General features: G+C 44.9%; 4 protein-coding genes and 1 non-coding gene across 5 annotated transcripts; 1 reads left to right on the top strand and 4 right to left on the bottom strand.

Moving 5' to 3' along the window:
- Positions 1–49: 49 nt before the first annotated feature.
- cdk21 (cyclin-dependent kinase 21) lies at positions 50–3,455 on the bottom strand. The gene is made up of 7 exons (XM_070981193.1): positions 2,905–3,455; positions 2,500–2,632; positions 2,203–2,370; positions 1,928–2,037; positions 1,791–1,841; positions 1,483–1,615; positions 50–548 (listed from the first exon to the last, which is right to left on the bottom strand). Exons 1-7 carry the CDS (start codon positions 3,132–3,134, stop codon positions 471–473), a joined length of 903 nt encoding a protein of 300 aa, XP_070837294.1. The 5' UTR covers positions 3,135–3,455; the 3' UTR covers positions 50–470.
- Positions 3,456–3,892: 437 nt separating this feature from the next.
- On the bottom strand, positions 3,893–11,268 carry LOC139343496 (all-trans-retinol 13,14-reductase-like). Its single transcript, XM_070981192.1, has 11 exons — positions 8,543–11,268; positions 7,431–7,613; positions 6,988–7,229; positions 6,314–6,515; positions 6,028–6,225; positions 5,826–5,945; positions 5,366–5,504; positions 5,119–5,228; positions 4,870–5,039; positions 4,515–4,674; positions 3,893–4,426 (listed from the first exon to the last, which is right to left on the bottom strand). Exons 1-11 carry the CDS (start codon positions 8,697–8,699, stop codon positions 4,278–4,280), a joined length of 1,830 nt encoding a protein of 609 aa, XP_070837293.1. The 5' UTR covers positions 8,700–11,268; the 3' UTR covers positions 3,893–4,277.
- Positions 10,169–10,250, top strand: trnas-uga (transfer RNA serine (anticodon UGA)). Its single transcript has one exon. It is a non-coding gene; the product is annotated as a tRNA-Ser (tRNA).
- A 283-nt stretch (positions 11,269–11,551) lies between the features above and the next one.
- On the bottom strand, positions 11,552–16,171 carry LOC139343732 (all-trans-retinol 13,14-reductase-like). Its single transcript, XM_070981513.1, has 9 exons — positions 15,986–16,171; positions 15,463–15,645; positions 15,020–15,261; positions 14,336–14,477; positions 13,832–13,970; positions 13,569–13,678; positions 12,428–12,597; positions 11,815–11,974; positions 11,552–11,726 (listed from the first exon to the last, which is right to left on the bottom strand). Exons 1-9 carry the CDS (start codon positions 16,140–16,142, stop codon positions 11,584–11,586), a joined length of 1,446 nt encoding a protein of 481 aa, XP_070837614.1. The 5' UTR covers positions 16,143–16,171; the 3' UTR covers positions 11,552–11,583.
- Positions 16,172–16,624: 453 nt separating this feature from the next.
- On the bottom strand, positions 16,625–24,555 carry LOC139343676 (glycylpeptide N-tetradecanoyltransferase 1-like). Its single transcript, XM_070981431.1, has 12 exons — positions 24,423–24,555; positions 22,269–22,374; positions 21,802–21,946; positions 21,563–21,681; positions 20,944–21,035; positions 20,716–20,832; positions 20,047–20,217; positions 19,857–19,965; positions 19,604–19,774; positions 19,358–19,522; positions 19,126–19,263; positions 16,625–18,242 (listed from the first exon to the last, which is right to left on the bottom strand). Exons 1-12 carry the CDS (start codon positions 24,524–24,526, stop codon positions 18,222–18,224), a joined length of 1,458 nt encoding a protein of 485 aa, XP_070837532.1. The 5' UTR covers positions 24,527–24,555; the 3' UTR covers positions 16,625–18,221.
- Between the last annotated feature and the right edge of the window lie 146 nt (positions 24,556–24,701).

The raw sequence follows: 24,701 nt of genomic DNA, 5'->3' as shown, positions 1-24,701 counted from the left end.
AAAAATATCTGGTATAATCTGTCAGTACAAACATAAATACAGGTGTCATCCGCTCCAGTGATGACATCATAAATTCCTTCACAAAAATAACAAAAACAAAACATTTCCTCCAGGGTCTGAACCGAAAAACGCTTCGGTGAAACAACAGAAACCAACTCAACAACTTAAAGGTGCTCATAATGGTCAATCAACAATCCCTTCCTTTGACAGAAACACTCAACAACAACAACAAAGAAGTACTACATTTAGTGGGAATACACAGTGTACTACCAAGAACAAGAGACTTTTACTCTGAGGTTTACAGATTTTCTCAACATATCTGTTACTGTTTAGGATTTTGTGCCATCAGAGTCCCTCAAACGCAGTCTCTCATGGTGTGTGTGGTGGATTCGATGGCACAGGACTCGTTCGCAGAGCTGACAGCAGAGAGGAGGAGGAGGAGGCAGGTGGGGCTGCAGTTTCTCCCCTCCTCACTGCTTCGTGAAGAAAGGATGAAGCAGAGCTTTGGCAGCTGAGATGCGAACGCTCGGTCTGAAGGCCAAACATTGCTGCAGGTATAAAGAGATGTCACACCTCAGAAAGGACTGTTTACAACCTCAGCGCTGCTGCTATGATGCTTGTTCAACTGTATGAGCTCGCACATACTACTACACATCTTCAGGTTTGTGAAGTTGCAGCTATGTTTGCTATTTTTCACCGAGAGATGCTGTTCGTTCCACACTTTGCTGCAGACTAAAATATCTCAGATTGCACTGAAAGTTCATACAGACGTTCCCAAAGGATGATTGTTGCCGACGGTGGTGATGCGCTGCCTTCACCTTTAGCGCCATCAGGAGTTGGACACTTGTGTTTTTAGTGAAATATCTCAACAGCTGGTGGACGAATTGATATGAAACACATGGGCGCGTCTCCTTTAATTTTCATTTGGTGCCATCATCAGGTCAAAACTTGAATCTGTCCATCCCATCAGCCTCAGCTGCCCTTTGTTTTTCACGCTGATTAGCAAACGTTAGCATGCTAACAGACTAACTAAGATGGCGTGCATGGTAAACATTATACCTGCTAAACATCAGCATGTTAGCATACCGATGCTAGCATTTAACATTATACATGAGGTTCAGACGCAGCTTTTGGCTCCTCTAAAAGATAATTAACCAGAAGGTCGTTTAACAATGCTTACCGTTGTTCTGAGATCCTTCAAAGAACCCGGATGATGGAAACGACCTTCTGGATTTTTTAGGAATCGCTGGTTTATTATCTTTCAGAGAAACTGGTGGCTGTGCAGCCTCAGAGCTGCTAGCATGCTTGTACGCTCTTGAAATTTGATTTGAGATTTATCAATGAAAGTACAAATCCTATCAGCCGTGTACTCGGTATCTAATTGGTCAAATTCATTCGTTCAGACGTCAGTCAGCCTCTGTGTGTGTGAGAGACTGCAGGTGTGAAGACATGTGGTGAAAGCAGAATCACAGGTGCGCTCACAGACAGGAGGTCGTTCTCGTCTGGGCCCACGTGCTGCAGCAGCTTGTCACAGGAGCCTTTCGGTCCCCAGCTGGCTGAGTATGGGATCGGGCTGTCTTTGGGCCAGTCCTCCTCGCTGGGCAAACCCATCACCCTGACAAACACACAGGTGAAGCAAAGAAGTGAGCAGCGGCGACAGGCGGCCGCCATTTTTAACAATAACGTCAGGTTTGAGGTTTTATTTGCAAGAAAGAGCGAAAATCTTCATATACCATGAAACTGCATTACTTCTACAGCCATCTGAACTAAACAGAGGAAATAACACTCACTCAAAGATTTTCTGCAGCTGCTGCACCTCTGTGTATCCCCGGAACAGCGGCCTGCAGGAGAACAAATGACATTTTACCTCGAAAACGAAACTCTCCAGAGCCACACATCGCCTCCAGACAGACTCATCTCTCCTTACCTCAGGAGGAGGAGCTCGGCGAAGATGCAGCCGACGCTCCACATGTCCACTGAGGACATGTAGACAGAGTTCAGCAGCACCTCAGGAGCTCGGTACCACAGCGTCACCACCTGAACGGAGAGAGGGCGGACAGAGATAAAGCAGAAAGAACCAAAGAGCAGCTTCCACCTCAGGCCAAAGAACAGGCAGAGTGCAGAGCTACAGATGGGAGAAAGGAGAGAGTTACTGCAGGAACAACAGTCGGTGATCTTTGCTCGTCGTGTTGCCTCACTTACACCTGGAGTGAGAGCGATATTGAAGGTGTACATGCGTGCCAGTCCAAAGTCTGCGATCTTGACTTCTCCGCAGCTGCTGACCAGGATGTTTTCTGGTTTCAGGTCACGGTGCAGCACCATGTTTGAGTGCAGGAAGTCCAGACCTCGCAGCAGCTGCTGCATCACATCCTGCAGAGACAGAGAGGCAGCAAGGACTGGGTCCACGTCTGCATTTTTCAGATCAGATGATTGTACAGAGAGGAAAGCTGCAGCTCTTTACTCTGACTCTTGGTGATGAGTCAGGTGATGAGTTCGTACCTTAATAGAGCCATGGCTCAGTCCAGAAGCAGGAACCTTGGACAGGTAGGTGGACAAGTCCTGGTCGATGTATTCCAACACCAGAGTGAGGTCCAAGCTGGAGCCCATCAGCACAGCAGACGCATCCAACAGCCTGCACGTTAAAATCAGGCTGCTTTTATAGAATATTACTTAAATAGAGACAAGACAAAAATACCATTGCCCTGAGAGGATGGCTCAGTTTCTCAATGTATTTTTTTTAACTGCTCATGAGTATTTTAGTACACATTTTTAATTTTTAATACTAAAAATTTTAATACTAACTTGTATATTTCCATCTGAAATGAGTGGAGAAGAATTACAAGCAGCTCAAATTTGTACTTTTCTTGGGTAAATGTACTTAGTTACATTCACAGACGGACTCACTTGACTATGTTGGGATGGTCGAAATACGTCATTTTGCGCAGCAGCGCCACCTCGCGGACCATGGCGGCAGGGATCCCGGCCTCCGCCGTGAGGCCGCGGAGGCTGAACTTCTTCACCGCCAGAAGGCGCTGTTTCCCCCCCGTCTCTCTGGCTTTATACACCGCACCGTAGGAGCCCTCTCCTACCTTAGCCAGGAGCTCGTAGCACAAAGGTTTGCCGCAGACATCCATGGTCCTCAAAATAAATTCACCTCACCTTTCCAGATAAAAAATTATTTTAGGGTGACAGCAGCTAAAAATGTCGTTTTTAGCGTTTTTCAAAGCCAAAGGTTAAGCTAGGTCAACCAGGCTGTTAGCTAGCAGGGAGCTATCAGCTGTAATAACAGCGTTTTGACGCAGCTAACGGGCTGAATTCCGCTCTGATTGGAGCAGAAGCTGCTGGTTTTACTTTACCTCAAACCGGGGAGCAAACTTGGCCCTCCATCCCCCCGCCCGCAGCTGCCGGAGCCGGTGTGGGCGTCCAGTAGGGCGGTGTCAGAAACCGATGGGAAAATCACACCCCTTTTGTCGAGCAGCTAATCAGAGAGCGCAGACGGTCCGTTTCTGGGACCACGGCGCGTGCACGTGCCCCTGCTGCTGTCAGTGTCACCTGAGCACGAGGTTCACCTGCAGGTGCTGCAAATCGACCCAGCTCTGCTTTTCAACAGCGGGAATCAGCAAACACACATTAAAGTGTGTTTGGGAGGAGGGTGGTGCCACACATTTAGATTTGTAAACAATGAAGAGGCTGTTTACTCATTGAGAGCTTAGGACTGTGTAATTAGCAGCAAAGTGTGTTAAGTATTGAGATTAATTAGGAATAAACAATATGTATTGTTATTGCTCATTTTGTCAACATGTTTGAGCTGCATGTGCAATTTTGGTAAAAACATCAGCTAACACAAAACAAATGTGAACAATCTGAAAGACCAAACTGCAACCAGTTCATTGTTCGGAGCCTTTAATGTAAAACTGAACACAAGCCGGGCGTGAATCTCGACATGGTGAACGGTTTATAAAAGCAGGAACAGCGGAGGTCATATGTGTTTGATAAGTGCGGGTTGACAGCTCAGCAGCCTCATGGCTCAGTCCTGTAACATCCTTCAGCTGGTATTACTCACAAAACTGAAGTAATCCAGCTTGTATTAGTAGTAGTAGTAGTAGTTAGTTTTAAAGTACAGATGTAGCTCAGTGCTATGACTTACAGTATGAATAATCACTCATTTGTTTGATGAGTTGTGAGAGTCCGTAGCCTCCTGATGAGGGTTTTTGTAGGTTTGACAGCGCTGATTAATAACAGTATATAACCGTCACTCAGCTCAGTGCTGCAGGCAGTTACTCTCCTTTCAGTTTGTCATTCATAAACTTGGTTTTCTTCGCCAAGGCGATGGTGTCCAGGTGGAGGTTGCGGTTGAGGATGACCGAGCCGCAGGTGAGAGCTCCAGCGAGAGCGCCGGCGAAGCCACACACGAACACGTCCTGACCTGCAGCGCAAAGACACGAAATGCAGTTTAGACACAGCGAGGTCCTGTCGGGGACTATGAGACGTCTGTGCTGCACGGACGGACGAACCTGTCAGATAGAGGTTCTTCAGTGGAGTCTGAGGTCTCACTGTAGCGTTGAGTTCAGGGCTGAAACGGGCGATGCCGTGATCCGCGCCGTAGATTTCACCTTTGGGGGCTCCGATATAGTGCGTGTTTGTGATGGGGGTTCCAGCATCAATGTACTCAACCTACACACACATACACAAAAAGCACAGGCATGTTTAGTAAACCAGGAGAGAGAGCCTGGATTCAGACGTCTGTATCACTGCACACATTTGTGTTCAGAGGTTAAGTTGCAACCAGCAGGTGCGACTCGGCCTCCCTGAGCCTCTCAGTGCTCCATCATACACAGTCTGTGCGGAGGAAAGATTCAGGTACGTTACCTTGTCTCTGGTTATCTTCGGGAAGACACCCATCACCACCTCCAGGACAGAGTCAATGAATGCCTGTTTCAGCTCTTTGTACTCATCCGCTCTGTTGGTCACTTTGCCGTCCTTCCACTCCTCAAACCACTTGTAGTTGGCAAAACTGACCAGACTCAAGGTGGACTTTCCTAAAACAGGACAACACGTCGTTATGACTGTCGTTACGACTCGTGCACGACCTTGGCGTCACATCACATGTTTCTGTACCTGGCGATCTTTCCTCCCACGTTGGATCTTTAGCCGACGGAGAGCCAACGAACAGCAGAGGGACACTTTTAGCCGATTCTTCCCTCTTTGCGTTCAGGTACTTCTCCACCCTGCCCCAGAACATTCACACAGAGAAGAAACAGCTGAAGGAGGTGCATTATTTCTAAATGGAGACTTACAGCAGGACTTGATTCCTACACTACGCAGTATATTTCTTTATGATGGCAGAACACACGGGACGACGTACAGTTCATCGAAATTGTTCTCAGCAAAGATCCAGTAGTTGTTGGCTTTCAGGCCCAGCTCCTCCTTGGTTCCATTCAGACCCACAAACACACTCAGGCCTCCTTCGCCGTTCTTCATCATACTCAGCTGCTGCTGGATAGCTGCGTCACATCAAACAGATCAGCAACATGAAAACTTGCTTAATCTTTGAGTCTTTTCCCTAAATAATAAAAAAATGACTGTCTTGCAGCGTTGTTGCTCACACTTCAATCAGTAACAATGTGATCACTGTTTAACTCATCTGTCAAAGAAAAACAATCTCCATTCGCAGCCTCTCGAGTGTGATTATTTGCAGCATTTCTCTCTTTTATGTCATGTCATGTTGGGTTTTAGGCCGATGGGTTATCACCTGGACATTTTCTAGACTGACTGATTAATGAACAAGTGAAGAAAAATTAACCAGAAAAGGACTTCTTCCTGACCTGGCATGGTCTGGAGCTCTTTGGGCAGCAGCTTCTGGTAGGTGTTGAAGATGCCGGCATTAGAGATGACCATCGGGGCACGGATGTGTACTTCCTCTTGGCCCTTCATGACGCTCACACCTGAAGCCATAAAACCACAGTGAACCTCCTCTCAGACGGAGCTGCACGCCTTCTAAAGAAGAACGGAGGAAACCACACCCACCGCAAGCTTCCTTGGCGTCGTTGAACAAGATGCGGTTGACTGGAGCGCGGACGAGAACAGCACCACCTGCTTTCTCAATGATGGGGATCATGTGGTAGGCAATTTCACTGGCTCCGCCTTTTGGGTACCAGGCGCCGTTCAGGTAGTGAGTGACCAGCAAGCTGTGCATGGAAAAACTGGCATCTTTTGGCATGTTACCTGCAGATGAGAGGAGGAAGCAGAAACTAAGAGCGGAATCCAGAAGCAATGAACCGATCGCACCTGCAGAGCTGCGGCTTGGTGCTACCGTAGGTGCCGAAGATGTAGGTGAAGACGGCCCTCAGGTCCTTGTTCTCCGTCAGCTCGTTGACCACCTCTGTCAGGCTGCGGGACGCCATCTTGAAGAAGAAAGACAGACGTTGGGCCAGGCCGGTGTAGACCAGGAACTTGGCCACGGGGACGGGGCAGAGCTTCAGCAGAGCGAGGAGCCAAATGCTTCGGCCGACTTTCTGAAGAGAGAACGCACACAAGAAGAACTGATGATGGCTAAAATCAGCTGACAGAGGACGGCGGTAACATAGACGCTACAGACCAAAACATGTGAAAATAAAGAACAGAGAAAAAAGAATTTTAATGAATCCATCTCCTTTTATCTCTCTTTTCTTACTGAATTTCAAAACATTTGTCTTTAAAGACAAGAGCTGAAAGAAATGAACAGATGCAGTAAAACGACTCCACACGCATAAAGAACGTGACATTTCTTTATCTGTGTGTCAAGGCAAAACGCTGTTGCAAATGGATAAAATGGTGCAATGTCTCAGCTTATGTTGGCCAATATCTCCGACCTTTGATTTACCCACCCTCGAGCCCCTGAACAACATCTGTGACAACACTGATAGAAATGTGGATAATGCTGAAGTACAGTTTATGAAGACACGGGTCGCTGGGAGAAAAGTCTCATTGATTATTAAAAGATCCCACCTTGACCAGCCTCAGGTACTCATCGATGGCCTTCTCCTCTCCGGGGAAGCACTTCTTCAGCTCCTCGGGGAAGCGGGTCCTGCCGCTGTAGATGGGATACTGGCGGCGGTTTTCTGGTGGTCCCAGCACTACTTGGTCATAGGGATTCTCCAGAGGCTCCCACTGCAGCTGCCCGTTCGTCATGCTGTCCAACATGCAGCGGAACGGCTTGTGGTCCAGCAGGTCACCGATGTAGTGGATTCCTGAGGGACAAAGCAGGTTATATGTGACCAAAACTCTTATCAGGCTGAACCACAAAGAGCCTGAAAATGACCCCCTCACCCAAACTGAGACACACTCAGCTTTCACAAGCCCGATTTCTGGTGCTGTGTAAAAATACTTCACACAAAGCATCAGATGACTAATCTTTCTGAATGTCAGGTGTGACATATCCATCTTCTCACCAACATCAAACTCAAAGCCCTTCTCAGTGAACGTGTGGCAGCATCCTCCGGCCCGATCGTGCTGCTCCAGAACCAGGACTTTCTTTCCAACTTTGGCCAGCAGCACCGCAAGCCCAAGTCCCCCGACCCCACTGCCGATGATGATGGCGTCCAGGTTTTCGGGAACTTTACTGGCCAGAAAACCTAAAGACGAGGCACAAACAGAATAAACCTGAGGAATTTCAAACTCAATTCCAGTTTTGTAAATGTGAGAATTTACAGCTTTTCTCTGTTTTATGTTTCTGTGAACTGAATTCGTTTTGGACTGTTGGTCAAACTGAAATTATAAGTCAAAAATGTGGACTGAGAGAATTTCTGATGGGAATTTGTCATTTTTTTAAATTTAAGAGTAACTGGCTGGAAAAAAATCTTAGATTATCTGAGTTCAAGCTCCACTGTAAACATCAACGTGATACAGAACAGCTATAACTTGAGTTTCTTCAACCCCAGATATCAGATTTAATCTATTTTTAAGACATATATGGATGAAGACATGCAATGAGACAGGACTGCCACTAACTACTATTTTCACTATGCATTCATTTGGGGATTTTTTTTGACTCCATCGATCAATTTATTTCATCAATACAAGGGTTTTTGATTTGTTTGGATTTTTGTTTATGTTTTTAATATCTGCTTGCAGGATAGAACTTTATTTTGAAAAGCAGCTTCTGAAAGAAGAGGTAAAGCTTCATTATTTTGAACAGGAGCGCGGAACACTCTGCTTTAATATTGACGCTTTATTTGTATGTACAAGTTAAAATTAATGCATCAAATAGTGAAGGACAACTGAATCTGTTTAAACAGAAATATTTCACTCCATAGATAAACGTGACATAACTTTACTGTACAAAGTGTAAATTCCCCTGTAGGCATATTTCTCACTCAGCCTTTCTGTGCTACACACAAACATTGCCCAGAGTTTACTAACAGATATTACTTTACGGGCTGTTTTCGACGGAGGAATCCACTTAAAGTGAGACAGCTCAACAGATTATTATTTCCATGGATTCTACTTCAGGGTTTGCAAATAAAAAATAAGCATATTTATCAACCTTGGTCATATAACTCACCTTGCTTCAGCACTTTCTTCCTCTCTTTCCGGTCGTGAACCATCTCTTTCAACGGTTCACGCGTGTCCGTCTCAAACGGGTTGGGCCCGGAGCCGCTGAAGACATATTTTAATATTAATATGCCTAAAGCGATGCAAATTATCACTACACTGATCATCTTTTGGTCAACCAGGTGGATCTCAACCACTCCGCTCACTGCATCCACTTCCGTGTTTGAGCCGCTAAAGTACCGCCTACATATCTGACAGTTGATAACACTGGCCAATTAGAGCTTTTCTTTATACGCGTCGGGCAGTTTCGACCAATCAACGTCAAGTTCGAGAAAGGACGGAAATCACGCCCCAACTGTTTCGTAATGCGAACAACATTGTCTCACGTGTTAAATTCATTCAACTATTTAATACAAATTGTGGTTTATTTTATGTCATGTTTTCTAGAATTAAAAATGCTCAACTATATTTAAATCCTTAGATATCTTAACCTCAATATTAACTTCTTATTTCTTTTGAAAAGTGCTGTATAAGATTTCGTTTCTTATTATTACTTTTAGTAGCAGTACTTCATACGAAGACAGCCAGCAATACCTGTTTGTTGAGTATCATTGAACCATTCAGGTTATGTGTGTTCTCAACACTTTGTCAGTTGACAATCTGTCGTAACACTGTCAACAAAAAAAGGCAGAGCCCAAATCTTCTTGAATAAATACAATGAACCATAAGCACAAGGTATCACCTGCCACATGCCATGAGAAAACCTTTTTGCTGGAGTTGGCATGAAAAACAATTGACTTTAGTTTGACAAACTAAACAAAAAAACAACTTCATGTCCACTAAAGACAGCAAATGGACCCTGAGTTCTTTTTTTTTTTTTTTGCCAGAGCTTTACTGCAACAAGTAGCTGCCATGATTTGAAGGACTGTTTAATTTGATATTCTGGACTTTCTGCGTAAACATGACCTTGAACATGAAAGAAAAAAAATCACCTGCATCTTCAGTCTTTTCCTGTATAATTAGACCCACTGTTGTATTAATAATCACTCATTTGTTCAATGAGATGTGAGAGTCCATAGCCTCCTGTAGGTTTGACAGCGCTGATTAATTAATTCAGTTCAATTCAATTTATTTGCATAGCACCAAATCACAACAGAAGTTGTGAGAGACCCAACAATTCCCTCATGAAAAACTTCCTTTAAACAGGCAGAAATCTCAGACAGAACCAGGCTCTGGGTGGGCGGCCATCTGCCTCGACCAGCTGGGATAGAGACAGACAGACAGACAGACAGACAGACAGACAGACAGACAGACAGACAGACAGACAGACAGACAGACAGAAATGCAGTCACAGTAACAGTGACAGTGGATGTAACAACAGTAGTAGCAGTTGCAGTGGATGTCAGGCAGGGCCATGGTAGGAGACGCAGCTGCAATCCACGATCCAGATTCAGCCACTGTCCATGGGAACCTGCGAGACGACAAAGCACAGAGACTCCGGGGAAGAAGCTAAGTTAGTAACACGCCGTGGTAGGACATGAAAGCGTGCAGATGGAGAGGGAGAGGAGAACAGAGGAGCTTGGTGCATCGTTGGAGGTTCCCCGACAGTCTAATCCTATAGCAGCATAGCTAGCGAGCTGCGATGGCCGAGTGGTTAAGGCGTTGGACTTGAAATCCAATGGGGTCTCCCCGCGCAGGTTCGAACCCTGCTCGCAGCGGACTGGCGATCACTTTACTTTAGCTGGTTATTGATTTCCAAAGGAAACCTTCCCCTCACATCCAGGGCTCGGACATTGCCACGGTGGACTCATTTAAGTACCTGGGTGTTCACCTCAACAATAAACTGGACTGGACAGACAATACTAACGCCCTGCATAGGAAGGGCCAGCGTCGCCTACACCTGCTGAGGAGACTGAGGTCCTTTGGTGTGTGCAGGGCTCTACTACAGACTTTCTATGATACTTTGGTGGCCTCTGCAGTGTTTTATGCCATAGTGTGCTGGGGAGAGGGCAGCACGGACAGAGACAGGAAGAGACTGAACAAACTGGTTAAGAGAGCCAGCTCTGTCCTGGGCTGCCCATTGGACTCTATCAAGGAGGTGGTGGACAGAAGGATGTTAGCCAAGATGACATCCATCATGGACACCCCCTGCACCACACTGTGAGGACCCTGAGCAGCTCCTTCAGCACAAGACTCTTACATCCACAGTGCAGGAAGGAGCACCACCGCAGGTCATTCCTGCCCACAGCCATCAGACTGTATAACAGTGCACAATAACATCGACTCACAAGCAAGTTGTACTGATAACCTGATCACATCTCACATTTTTCCTATGTTTTCATGTGTAATCGTCATTTTTAAATTAGTGTGTATGTATTGTATATATTGTAAATGTCACATGTGAGAGCTACCCTACCCGCTTCCATCAAAGTGTCGAAAACTTCTGTTTTAGTTTCACTGTAGAGCGTCGGTATGACTGCGTCAGTGAAGTAACGCCGATTGCAATAATCCAACCTGGAAGTTACGAATTCACGGACAAGTTTTTCTGCATCGTTTTGAGACAGCACGAGCCTGATTGTTGCAGTGTTACAGAGGTGAAAAAAGGCAGTCCTTGAAATTTGTTTTATATGGGAGTGAAAGGACATGTCCTGATCAAAGATAACTCCCAGATTCTTTACAGTGGTGCTAGAGGCCAGCGCAATGCCATCCATAACTGCTATGTCATCAGAAATTGAGTTTCTAAGGTGTTTAGGGCCTAGTACTATAACTTGAGTTTTGTCCGAGTTGAGCATCAGAAAATTGCAGATCATTATGTCCTGAAGACATACTTGTAGTCTAGTTAACTGATTGGTTTCTTCTGGTTTCACTGATAAATATAGCTGGGTATCATCGGCATAGCACTGAAAATTAATTGAGCGCTTCCTGATAATGTTCCCTAAAGGAGGCATATAAAAGGTGAACAGAAGTGGTCCAAGCACAGAACCCTGCGTGACTCCGTAGCTGACTTTAGCTACAATATGCAACCGTCACTCAGCTCAGTGTTGCAGGCAGTTACTCTCCTTTCAGTTTGTCATTCATTAACTTCTTCGCCAAGGCGATGGTGTCCAGGTGGAGGTTGCGGTTGAGGATGACCGAGCCGCAGGTGAGAGCTCCAGCGAGAGCGCCGGCGAAGCCACACACGAACAAGTCCTGACCTGCAGCGCAAAGACACAAAATGCAGTTTAGACACAGCGAGGTCCTGTCAGGAACTATAAGACATCTGTGCTGCACGGACGGACGAACCTGTCAGATAGAGGTTCTTCAGTGGAGTCTGAGGTCTCAATGTAGCGCCAAGTTCAGGGCTGAAACGGGCGATGCCGTGATCCGCTCCATAGAATTCACCCTTTGGGGTTCTGATATAGTGTGTGTTTGTGATGGGGGTTCCAGCATCAATGTACTCAACCTACACACACACAAAGAGCACATGCATGTTTGGTAAACCAGGAGAGAGAGCCTGGATTCAGACTGCATCACTGCATCTGTATCACCACACACATTTGTGTTCAGAGGTTCGGCAACAAAACAGCAGCTTGAACCAAAATCGACCTGACATTAAAAATCTTTCCTGGCAAAGAATAGCAACCAGCATAAATCCAATACCACTAAATAATGTCAGAAAAGGATGAAAACACTGATACAACAGGGCTACCTGCCTGAAGGCGAGTCTTTCACTGATGACTTGATGCAACAGTTGTTAGCAGCCAGCGATTTATCTTCATGGATTTTCAGGCTTAATGATTCAAAAGCAGCTACAGGATGGTTAAAACTGAGGCGTTCAGGTGCGACTCAGCCTCCCTGAGCCTCTCAGTGCTCCATCATACACAGTCTGTGTGTAGGACAGATTCAGGTACGTTACCTTGTCTCTGGTTATCTTCGGGAAGACACCCATCACCACCTCCAGAGTAGAGTCAATGAATGCCTGTTTCAGCTCTTTGTACTCAGCCGGTCTGTTTGTCACTTTGCCGTCCTTCCACTCCTCAAACCACTTGTAGTTGGCAAAACTGATGAGACTCAAGGTGGACTTTCCTAAAACAGGACAACACGTCGTTATGACTGTCGTTACAACTTGTGCATGTGTAACGGAGTTAAAAAAAGCACATAAATTTTATCTCAATTAGTTGTTTTTATTTGTGGTTATTTTAACTTTCCTGTGGAAACTGCCCTTTTTTTTTGCCCTTCGTGGCTCCTGTACCTCTTGGGTTTCCGTAGCTCCTCCTCTCTGCCCCTCACAGTGCTGTTCTGCATTGCTGAGGGTAAGTTGTGTGTGAAAACGCTCTGATATTAGTTTGTTGTTTACAATTGTGTTAACTGTTGTTAATATGATGTTATCCGGCCGTTTTGTGCTGTTTTGAGCAGTTTTATTAGGAGTTTGGACGGTGTTTTTATGTAACTCTCTAGGCGCGACTTGCAATACAGCGTTCTGCCAAAATCGTGTCTTCTTGTAGAACAGGAGATTTTCCACCTTATTCACTGTTAAAAATGTATTGTTTAGGAGCTGAGGTGCAGACAGTGGACCAGAGGGCAAATTGTGTGTTTTGTGTCTTCTGCAGGTATGTTTTTGTTTGATTTATGTTGTATTTTCTGTTGCTTCTGGTTAGTTCCACTTTCATGTGTGCTTTTTTGCTTTGTCCACCAGGTGTCACTGCTTGTTTCGTGAATATATTGTGTTTAGTGTTTTCTGGTGTTTTGTTAATATAATTCATGTTAAACATTATATTTTTCAGAAGTCTTTGGTATGACTCTGTAAGTAATTTAATAAGCAATTGTATGTTGTATTATTTACATATTTAAATGCAATTTTATTGCATTCATGCATATTGTTAATAGACAAATTAGCTCACACGGTGCTGTTCTGCATTGCTGAGGGTAAATTGTGTGTTTTGTGTCTTCTGCAGACAAAATTAAAAGCTGAAAACTAGTCCCTGTGTCGGTCTCTGTATGTGTCCAAGCCACATCTGTTACACATGACCTTGGTGTCACATCACATGTTCCTGTACCTGGCGATCTTTCCTCTGACGTTGGATCTTTAGTTGAGGGAGAGCTGACCACCAGCAGAGGGACACTTTTAGCCGATTCTTCCCTCTTTGCATTCAAGTATTTCTCCAGCCTGCCCCAGAACATTCACACAGAGAAGAAACAGCTGAAGGAGGTGCATTATTTCTAAATGGAGACTTACAGCGGGACTCGATCCTACAGTATGCAGTATATTTTTCACAATGCATGTTTCAGTTATGATGGCAGAACACACGGGACGACGTACAGTTCATCGAAATTGTTCTCGGCAAAGATCCAGTAGTTGTTGGCTTTCAGGCCGAGCTCCTCCTTGGTTCCATTCAGACCCACAAACACACTCAGGCCTCCAATGCCGTTCTTCATCATACTCAGCTGCCACTGGATAGCTGCATCACATCAAACAGATCAGCAACATGAAAACTTGGTTTGTCTTTGAGTCCTTGCCCTCAATAATAAAAAAAAATTACTGTCTTGCAGCGTTGTTGCTCACACTTCACTATTTGCTGTAGAGCTGAGCTGATCAGTCAACAGAGGATTAATCAGTAACAATGTGATCACTGTTTAACTCATCTGTCAAAGAAAAACAATCTCCATTCGCAGCCTCTCGAGTGTGATTATTTGCAGCATTTCTCTCTTTTATGTCATGTCATGTTGGGTTTTAGGCCGATGGGTTATCACCTGGACATTTTCTAGACTGACTGATTAATGAACAAGTAAAGAAAAATTAACCAGAAAATGACTTCTTCCTGACCTGGCATGGTCTGGAGCTCTTTGGGCAGCAGCTGGTAGGTGTTGAAGATGCCGGCATTAGAGATGACCATCGGGGCACGGATGTGTACTTCCTCTTGGCCCTTCATGACGCTCACACCTGAAGCCATAAAACCACAGTGAACCTCCTCTCAGACGGAGCTGGAACGCACACAAGAAGAACTGATGATGGCTAAAGTCAGCTGACAGAGGACGGCAGTAACATAGACGCTACAGACCAAAACATGTGAAAATAAAGAACAGAGAAAAGTGAATTTTAATGAATCCATCACCTTTTATCTCTCTTTTCTTAGTGAATTTCAAAAAGGTTGGCTTTTTGATGTTTCTGCTTGTTTTTGTTTTATCCATGCAAACTTCTCTGAGCACTTTAAAAGCTGAAAGAAATGAACAGATGCAGGAAAACGACTCCACACGCATAAAGAACGTGACATTTCTTTATGTGTGTGCCAAGGCAAAACGCTGTTATAACTGAATGAAATGATGCAATGTCTCAGCTAATGTTGGCCAATATCTCCGACCTTTGATTTACCCACCCTCGAGTCCCTGAACAACATCTGTGCCAACACCAATAGAAATCTGAATAATGAAGCCTCTCTGTGCTGAAGTACAGTTTATGAAGACACGGGTCGCTGGGAGAAAAGTCTCATTGATTATTAAAAGATCCCACCTTGACCAGCCTCAGGTACTCATCGATGGCCTTCTCCTCTCCGGGGAAGCACTTCTTCAGCTCCTCGGGGAAGCGGGTCCTGCCACTGTAGATGGGATACTGGCGGCGGTTTTCTGGTGGTCCCAGCACTACTTGGTCATAGGGATTCTCCAGAGGCTCCCACTGCAGCTGCCCATTCGTCATGCTGTCCAACATGCAGCGGAACGGCTTGTGGTCCAGCAGGTCACCGATGTAGTGGATTCCTGAGGGACAAAGCAGGTTATATGTGACCAAAACTCTTATCAGGCTGAACCACAAAGAGCCTGAAAATGACCCCCTCACCCAAACTGAGACACACTCAGCTTTTACAAGTCCAAATTCTGGTGCTGTGTAAAAATACTTCACACAAAGCGTCAGATGACTAATCTTTCTGAATGTCAGGTGTGACATATCCATCTTCTCACCAACATCAAACTCAAAGCTCTTCTCAGTGAACGTGTGGCTGCATCCTCCGGCCCGACCGTGCTGCTCCAGAACCAGGACTTTCTTTCCAACTTTGGCCAGCAGCACCGCAAGCCCAAGTCCCCCGACCCCACTGCCGATGATGATGGCATCCAGGTTTTCGGGAACTTTACTGGCCAGAAAACCTAAAGACGAGGCACAAACAGAATAAACCTGAGGAATTTCAAACTCAATTCCAGTTTTGTAAATTACAGCTATAACTTCTTCAACCCCAGATATCAGATTTAATCTATTTTAAAGACATATATGGATGAAGACATGCAATGACACAGGGCTGCTAATAACTACTATTTTCACTATGCATTCATCTGAGTTATTGAATCAATTAATTAATTTCATCAATAAAAGTATTTTGGTTCTCACTTACAGTGAGACAGCTCAACATTTTATTATTTCCATGGATTCTACTTCAGGGTTTGCAACTAAAAACTAAGCATATTCATCAACCTTGGTAATTTAACTCACCTTGCTTCAGCACTTTCTTCCTCTCTTTCCGGTCGTGAACCATCTCTTTCAACGGTTCACGCGTGTCCGTCTCAAACAAGTTGGGCCCGGAGCCGCTGAAGACATATTTTAATATTAATATGCCTAAAGCGACGCAAATTATCACTACAATGATCATCTTTCAGTCGACCAGGTGGATCTCAACCACTCCGCTCACTGCATCCACTTCCGTGTTTGAGTCGCTAAAGTACCGCCTACATATCTGACAGTTGATAACACTGGCCAATTAGAGCTTTTCTTTGTACGCTTCAAGCAGTTTCGACCAATCAACGTCAAGTTCGCGAAAAGCCATAAATCACGCCCCAACTGTTTCGTATTGCGAACGACATTCTGTCTCAACTACTTTAATACAAGTTAGTCGGTTTATTTTATATCACGTTTTCTAGAATTTAAAATTCAAGTTTATATTTAAGTTCTGAGATGTCTAAATCCCTCGAAGCACCTGTTGGCACCTGAGTTGGCATGAAAAACCATTGGCTTTAGTTTGAGAGGACAGTTTAATTTGATTTCTGGACAATCTGCGTAAACATGAAAACCCCCTTTGACAAAAAACATGCAATAACTTCACATCAACTTCTAGATTTTATTTTCTTGCTCACAAAAAAAAAAAAAAAAAAAAAATCACCTGCATCTTCACAGTCTTTTCCTGCATCATGAGACCCATTGTTGTTCTTTTACATCTGTTTGCAAAAACAACCACCATTGTACATAAGAAACACTTTAAATGGGGGGGCATACCCCCCCGTCATCATCATCACCACCCACCCTGCATTAAGTCCTGGAAGTCCAGTCTGCTGCTCATGGGCCCAGCTCCAACATCCACCCTGACTCCTCAGACGTCACCTGCGTGATCAGGGGTGAAATTCCTCCTGCGATGCTCACATTTTATATTATGTAACTTAATACTACTGTGTGTGTGTTGTCTCTTTCTACATAAAGCTTATAAAAGCATATCAGATACTCGTTGAAACGAGACAAAAACAAACCATGACGGTGCCTTTTTACAGCAAATGTGCATGTATACTTTTGCCTGTTTCGCATTTTCTGATGATTTTTAAGACTTCCTGTGTGATGCAAAGTCTGCACAACGAATTCAAAAAGTCTTCAAACGTACAGTTCTGGTTTCAAACGAAGCGCTCGTAGACTTTTCGAGCAGGGTGGACATTGAAACTGGTGCCATTACAGATCTGAACGCTGCTGATGAGCGTGTTGTGTAAACACCTTCAGCCTCTGTGAGGCAGTCCAGCCTCGTCCACAACAAATCTGATGTTTACCCCCCTCTCCTAAGAGGAGCTGGTCCATTGTTATCAGTCTGTGTTTTGGGGCTTCTTCTGTTCGTGCAGGAAGCTGGAGGAGGAGGAGGGTCATGGATGTTACTACCGACGAGAAGGACTCCAGAGGACAAACGCCAGCTGTGGCATAAACAGCTTTTTGAAGCAGTGTTGAAACGACTCCGTCATGACTGCAGAACAGACGGTTTGAGGAGAAAACTAAAAAACAAGACAGGGTCAAGCATGACAAGAGAAATCTTAACAGAAGCCCTTATCTGGTGTCCACTTTTGGTATTTATTACCTCACCTTTTTGAACCTTTTCCTCTTTAAAATATTTTTTTGATTATTTTGAGTTTCATTTTTATCTCTAAAACTGAAGGATGACAGATTTATTTTTAACTGCAAAAAGCACTTTCAACATTTATGAATAAAATAAAAGAGAAGGTTCTAGTCTGTGTGTGTGTGTGTGTGTGTGTGTGTGTGTGTGTGTGTGTGTGTGTGTGTGTGTGTGTGTTAAGGAACAATCCGCAGTAATGTCTGATATTATTTACATGTATTGTACGTTTCATAGGTATGCCAACAGAGAGTGTTTGGTATACAGTGATCTGTGCAAACTGTTCTTGTGTGGATGTGTGTTTGGTACAATCAAGACAGCTCTCAGATGAAATACAGTTGTTTGGGATGGTAACTACAATGGCTTAAGGTCCATGTGATCGAGGGAGGAGGGAGAGCAGGAAGGCTCTCCCTGCCTCCCCGCCTGGCAGCGGTAGTGCAGGTCAAAGTTCAAAAGGTCAAAAAGTAAAAATGGGCGGTGGGTTTTCCTTTCCTGAAGCAGGAAGGCATCAGTCCATCTGTCAGGTGGTCAGTGCGATGGTGCGGTCTCTCCTGGCCTGTTGGTGACACTTGTTCATGGCGTAAAGGGATGTCACTGCAGCACCAAACCAACCTGAGGCACAAACAAGTGGAGCCGTTAGCGAGGCGGGTTTCTGCAGGGTCCACATGTTAAATTTAAGAGGTTTTAAGACCTTTTTAGTGTCACTTTTTTCCAGCAGTGTATAAGAATAATTCCTGATGATGTGATGAATTTAATTAATGTGACCTGGATAAGCGGCAGGAAATCGACGGAAGGGTTAAAAGGTAACTCGATTTTCTCATGTTTTTGTCTGAAAGTGACGAACGGATGAAAAAAGGAAACGCCGGCTCTCATACTTCATGCCAAAAAAACCCAATATATATTAGAACAATGTACTGATCCCACTGGGATGCTCCTCAGGTCAAAAAACAATGAAACTAAAATGTTTGGTGAGTTTTATTTTGTTTCTGTCAAGTTTGAATGAAGTTTGTTTTAGGATGATAAAATTCCTGTATGTAAATGGAGTCTGGTGGCTTTAGTGAGAGCTAATTAGCGGCTGTTTCTGGTGAACAAAAAGGATCTTACGCTTTAACAAAAAGGTCCGTCTGTGCAGGAATCCTTTCAGTAATGTTGTCAGACAGTTAGAATGACAATCTGATTGGACCACTTTCAAAAACTGTTGTCGTCGCCTGGACTCAAAAACATGGAAAACAGGGTCCAGGTTGAAAAATACCTAAGTCACCTGTTAACCAACCAAAATCTGACACTTGCCCTTTATGGGATCATGAGACGCTAGCTGCTGCAGCTAGCTGTTGTACCCGTGTTTGCTACAGGTCTCCTGCAGCACAGCCCACTCTGAAACAATCCCTCTGTTGCGTTTAATGTTTCCTAACATTACTAAATTCAGTGGCGGCCTGCAGACATCCTGAGGTTATGATATTAGCATTGTAAAAAGCAGTTGTCCCAGAAAATATACCTTTTCTGACCCCATGCTGGGACACTTCCAATTGTACAGATAATACTGTAGATTCCCGTCGCCGATGCCGAACTTGAGCTTCTCCAAGAAAGTCTTGTTTTCCATTAGATCCAGTGCATTGAAGACATCAAACCCTTTCTGTAGAAAAGGATGACAAGGAAGAGAAATTCATTAGTTCCCTGACGGCAAAGATTTCAGCGAGCGCACACGTGGCTCGAAGAGGAACACGCACCGATTTGGCCAGGATGAGGGCATCGGACATCAGGTCGAGCAGGGGGGTGGTGGTGTGCACGTTGTAGAAGGAGTACGCTGCTTTTAGGCTACGGTGCACAGGGTGGTTCATAATGGTAGAGGGCAGCGTGTAGAAACTCAGGAAATCAGTCACTTTGCCATCGTTCTGTCAAGAGAACAGCAGACATTTATATAAAGCCTGTGAAGGATGGTTTAAAAAAAGTCTCTGCTAGAAACTCTCTTTTACCTCCACCAGGTAAGTGTCGATAATATTCTCCCGGGGCAGCAGCCAGTGTTCGACCTCTTCCTGGTTCATGGCAGGCACCAGGTGGAACTGGCTCAGGTACTCGCGGAGGAGGCGATGCACCACCGGCACGTCCTTCTTGGTCATCGGCCGCAGACCTGAAGTCTTAGGAGCCTGAAGGAGCCAAGAGGAGAAGAATAAAGGTGTGGCCCTGCCATGACGCCAGAGTTTGTCCAGTCTGTGTGTTTGCACTCACCTCAGGCAGACGGTACAACTTCATGGTACGCTGCATAGTCATGTTCCTGCTCAGGTGGGAGAACTTCACCTCGATGAGCTTGCGTGGGTTCAAAGAGCGATGCCAGTACCTGTGCAAAGAAATCCGGTTTGTGCCTGACACAGCAGAAGACGAAGGGAGAAGGGTGTGTGCATGCATTAAGTGGACCCACCTGCACGTGCCCACAGGTTTAGGCAGCACCACTCCAGCAGTGTAGACGGCCTGAAAGATGCCCTGCAGGTTGACCCGTCTGGTGATTTCTCTGATCAGAACCGGAGCGACTCGTTTGGAGCGAAGCTTCTTGTGGACGCAGAGGAAATTGATCTCAACCATTTTCTTTTCTCTAAATATCAAAGGAAACAGTTTATGACGCGAATGTGCAACAAACTCTGCAATAAATGTAAAGAAAGCATTAAGGACAGTACTGAATACTATTCACATTAAAATCACTAACCTATAACGTGTAGCACTTTTTTATTTATGATGTACAGTCAGAAATGTGTAAATTCTATTATAAGTTTATTACTGAGGTCATAGTTAAAGGTAAAGTTAGACTAAATTATACTGAGAGATGTTTCTCATTTTTTGTCCTGCTTATTTACACGCATGAAGGGGGAGAATATTAGAAAAACCTCTGCAGTGCAGCACAACACTGCTATGACCTCAATGGTGGAAATATACTCTAACTCCTTTATGACAGTGTCATAAAACTGAACATTAAGGGCATCATAAAAGCAGACTTTACGCATTAGAATGTACAGGTGTACTTAATAAAGTGGCCGCTGCATGTAGCGTGGAGGATAATGAAATATTTTCATGCTGAGCTGTTGTGTTGGCTTACATGTCGTAGATGCGGATGGCAGCAGGAATGGCACTGATGAAGCCCACCAGTTTCTGGTTGGAGTTAACTCTCACTCCACAATGCCACTGAGGCAGCCAGCCAGGGGGCCGCAGGGCCCTGAGCAAGACAAGGGTCAGCTATTAAACACAACACGTGACTGTATTTCCATCACCACTGCCAACATTTCATAAAACGTTTTATTCGAAATGTGAATAATATGAAAATTACCAGAGCAGGAACTCGGGGGAGTAGTCAAACCGGAACATGTTGTCGTCATCTTCGACATAATTCTCATTGAGAAGCGTGTAAAGCTCCTTGAGCTGGTTTTACAAAAAGTGACGTGATAAGACATTATTCACAACCTTTACAAACACGGGAAGAGTAATGTGGGAAAAAGATGATCAGAAAACAGACTGAACTAGAACATCAAAGTCTGTCAACGCTGCCAAAGGCCAACATTTACCACAGAGATCAACATCCTTCAGCATACGGTCCATTTTCTACAGTCTGTGTGTTTACGTGCACACTAAACGTTCACCAAACACACACGCCAATGCTCGGCCAATCCCACCAGCTCTGCAGCAATTCTGGGAAATTATTCTACTTTTCAAGCATTTCTGACAACACGGATCAGATCATCCACATTCTGGACCTGCTCATCCAAGATTCAATCAACTTCAACTTGAACATAAAGATCTTAACTGCAATCATTCACCAGCAATCACACAGGTGAAGAGATGATGACATGAACGACGGACATGTTCGCTTTTTAACAAAATAAGGCAAAGAGCACTGAGACAGATGAATTTCTCATGTGCACTCCTGCTATGAGTGTGTGTATTTATACCACAGCAGGGTTCCCCAAGTCGAGGGTGTCCCAGCTGAAGCCCTGTGGGAGGCTGTAGGGCTCCTCACGAATGTGGTCTTTGTCGGGTTCGATGGAGCCGTGCGATGTCACGGTCTCCCCTGAAGGAAAACAAAACCGTTTCTGGCATGAAGAACAGAAACCCACGATACGTGAAAATCACTTGTTTGTGGTCGTTTTAAGTGTTGGAAGAGAACCGAAAGGCCTGATAAATGTCATACCAAGCTTGGGCACAGGCTGCGTGTCCCAGAACTGGTAACTCCTCCGGCTTGCCTCCTCCATGGTTTTGGCAGGGCCTTGGCCGACAGAGAACAGCTCAATGGCCTTTTGGATCTCCTGTAGCTTGTCAGCTGGCAATGAATTCACCTGTTTGGAAAGAAAAATGACTTAAATTCAACACGTAAAAAGAGTCAATTCCCTCAAATAAATCACATTTTTCTATCTAAACCGTTTTGGTGTGAGTTATGAGGGCCAAGGTAAATAAGACTTTGAATGATGGGGAGGTACCAGTGTACAAATCTCGACCTGCCGCAGACCACAACAACATTTCCAGCCAATTCAGCCATGAGCACAATACACAGCAGAAAACTAAGCTGAGTGAAGATGGACAGTTGGGTCTGTGGACTACTATTATTATTATTGTTGTAGGTGATCTACGTGTTACTTCAGAAAACGAAGGAATTCATGCCTTGGCAAGGGGGTCCTGAGCTGCTTCTGTGGCACCAGATTTCTTCTTCTTTTTCTGCTTCTTTTTCTTCTTCTTGGCACCGGTATCGTCACCCAGACCCCTGTCACTGAAACAGGACAGAAATAGAAGGGATCCCTATTAGCCTACCACCCCAGAGAAAAGCCACATCCTGTCAAAATGTCTCGTTTAGAATCTCTACCACGGATGTGCTTAGGGCACAACAGCCAGGATGATTAACGGCACATTATGCAGACTTCTGTCTTTGAAGACTTTACACAGAGCCATCTTGTTAGCCTAAGTCAACCTTATTCTCACTGCTATTTACTTCCAACATCACTTCATGCAAGTAATGAAACAAACAGTTGGAGAGGGTTCATCTAGACGTCTCAGTGACAGACTAACACTGCTGTTTATCTTCATACTGTCAGGTGTAGCTTGAGGACTATTAGCAAGACCAAAAAACCCCACATAGAGTCACAAGAAGCAGGCAGGACACATATAAGGTACTAGAAACACGTGGACTGCATTTCTCTCCATCACCTGCATCAGGTGACACAGGATATAGTGGAAAAACAATAGTATAAATCACAATACAAAGGTTGTCCTGCAGCCCCCCTCTGACAGCCTGCGTGTCATAAACCCCCGTTGTCTTATCATTCAAAACCCGAGGAACCACACACCCCCACCCAGCTATCCCATTTTGTGGCCTGAGAGAGACCGCATACTTACAGAGGATAATCTCATTAGTGTCCGAGGGAGGAGAGAGGCCAAGCACTGGCCTGTATTTGTAACTCCAGCACAGATGGTGAATCACATGACCTCTGGAAGAAGAGTGTGTGGTATCTACTCGTGTGTACATATGTATGTACAAGAGGTCAGAGGCTGACTGGGACAATGCACAACAAAACATTGAATAGTTTGTTCCACAGGCTTCTATTTCAGCAGAGGAGACCAGCTAACAGCCAGAACTATTCTTTGTTTCCGTGTGGCCGGTGTGCGGGAGGTATATGTGTTGTTGGAAAAGTGCAACAGTGAAACTCACGTTTGCTTGACTTCAGTTCAGAGTCATCACTTTCCCCTCACAGCAGCGGTGGGATGGGCGTAAAAACATATTTCTCTTACATAGAATAATGATTGTTCTTTCCTCAAGTTCATGCTTGATTGTCCTTGTGAAATGCTGGATGCTTTCACCACGTCAGGCATCTAAAAACAAGCTGCTCACAGCTCATCGCCACACTGAGGCCATAACTTGCCAGGAGAGGTCACAAGTAGACACTCATTTCTTTGAAGACTGGGAACCACTGCCTTAACGCAGCATTTTCTCTCCACACTTGCTCCCAAATACGTAAAAGGCACTTGCCATGAGCAGGACACGCCTTAATATTAGCCCGCTTTGGCTCTTTTCATGTGTGCCACCGCTTGGCAAACATTAACAGAGGCCACTTCCAAGCAAGGCAGCATTTCCAAGAATGTCTTTTTGAAGCCAGAGCTAGCCAGAGCTAGGCTGGTTTAGGATCTGTCACATTTCTGTGATTAATGAGGTAATGAAAAGCCCAGGCACACATCATTATAATGCTGAATGTGCAACAACATGTAGGTTTCGCTTGTTTCACTTTTGATCCGGCGACTGTCTGCATCGAGATCTTCTTACAGACAATAGGGGTTTGACAGCTATGTTAGCATGCAAGCTATCTCGCTAAATGTCAACTGAGCTTGCCATGAATTGCATCAGTTACAGGTAGTCACCAACGACGCGCGAATAAAATATCACACTGTCAACTTAATGAGAAGATTTGACTCTTTCTGTAAGTTGTACAGGTGAAAGTAAATGTGGTGTTTTGTTACATGACTTGCTTTCAAGCGCACTTTGCTTTTTCTACCCCCATACTACGCCTTGCTCTCAGAGCCGAAGGAGAGCAGCCCTAAGGCCCGCCCACATGAGGAACAGAACTCACTCTAAGCCAATCATATCAAAGAACGAGCAGGCAAATACCGTTTCTAACCAATAGGGTAAGAGCAAGTGGGCGGGACAAGTTCCATCGATGGCTGTCTACCCCGACCGCTCGCCGAGGCTTTAGCTTGAACTCGCTTTGCTAAAGTACACAGCACCGTGGCAGATTTTACACCGCTATGCTGCTAAGCCTGCTTTCTTACCCATCATCAAACTGGTGCTCTTCATTTTCACAGTCGCTACAGTGTCCGTGGTCCTCTACATCTTCTTTCTCCGGCATCGGTGCTGTCTCATTCTCATCCGCCATCTTCAACCAGGAAGTGAGAAGCTACCGCGTGCCATCGACGACTTTAAACCTCCCTCGATGCTATTGGCTGAGAGCGGTGATGGAATCATTGTTGGATGCCTCCAACAACTTATAATGAACACATGCTCGTAATGGATTGTTGCTGGTTTGGCCTTGAAGCCTTAGTCTTCTTAAA

The sequence above is a fragment of the Chaetodon trifascialis genome, chromosome 15 (assembly GCF_039877785.1).
Source record: "Chaetodon trifascialis isolate fChaTrf1 chromosome 15, fChaTrf1.hap1, whole genome shotgun sequence".
NCBI lineage: Eukaryota > Metazoa > Chordata > Actinopteri > Chaetodontiformes > Chaetodontidae > Chaetodon > Chaetodon trifascialis.
Note: the sequence above shows the minus strand (reverse complement) of the source record. Positions and strands in the feature narration are given on the sequence as shown.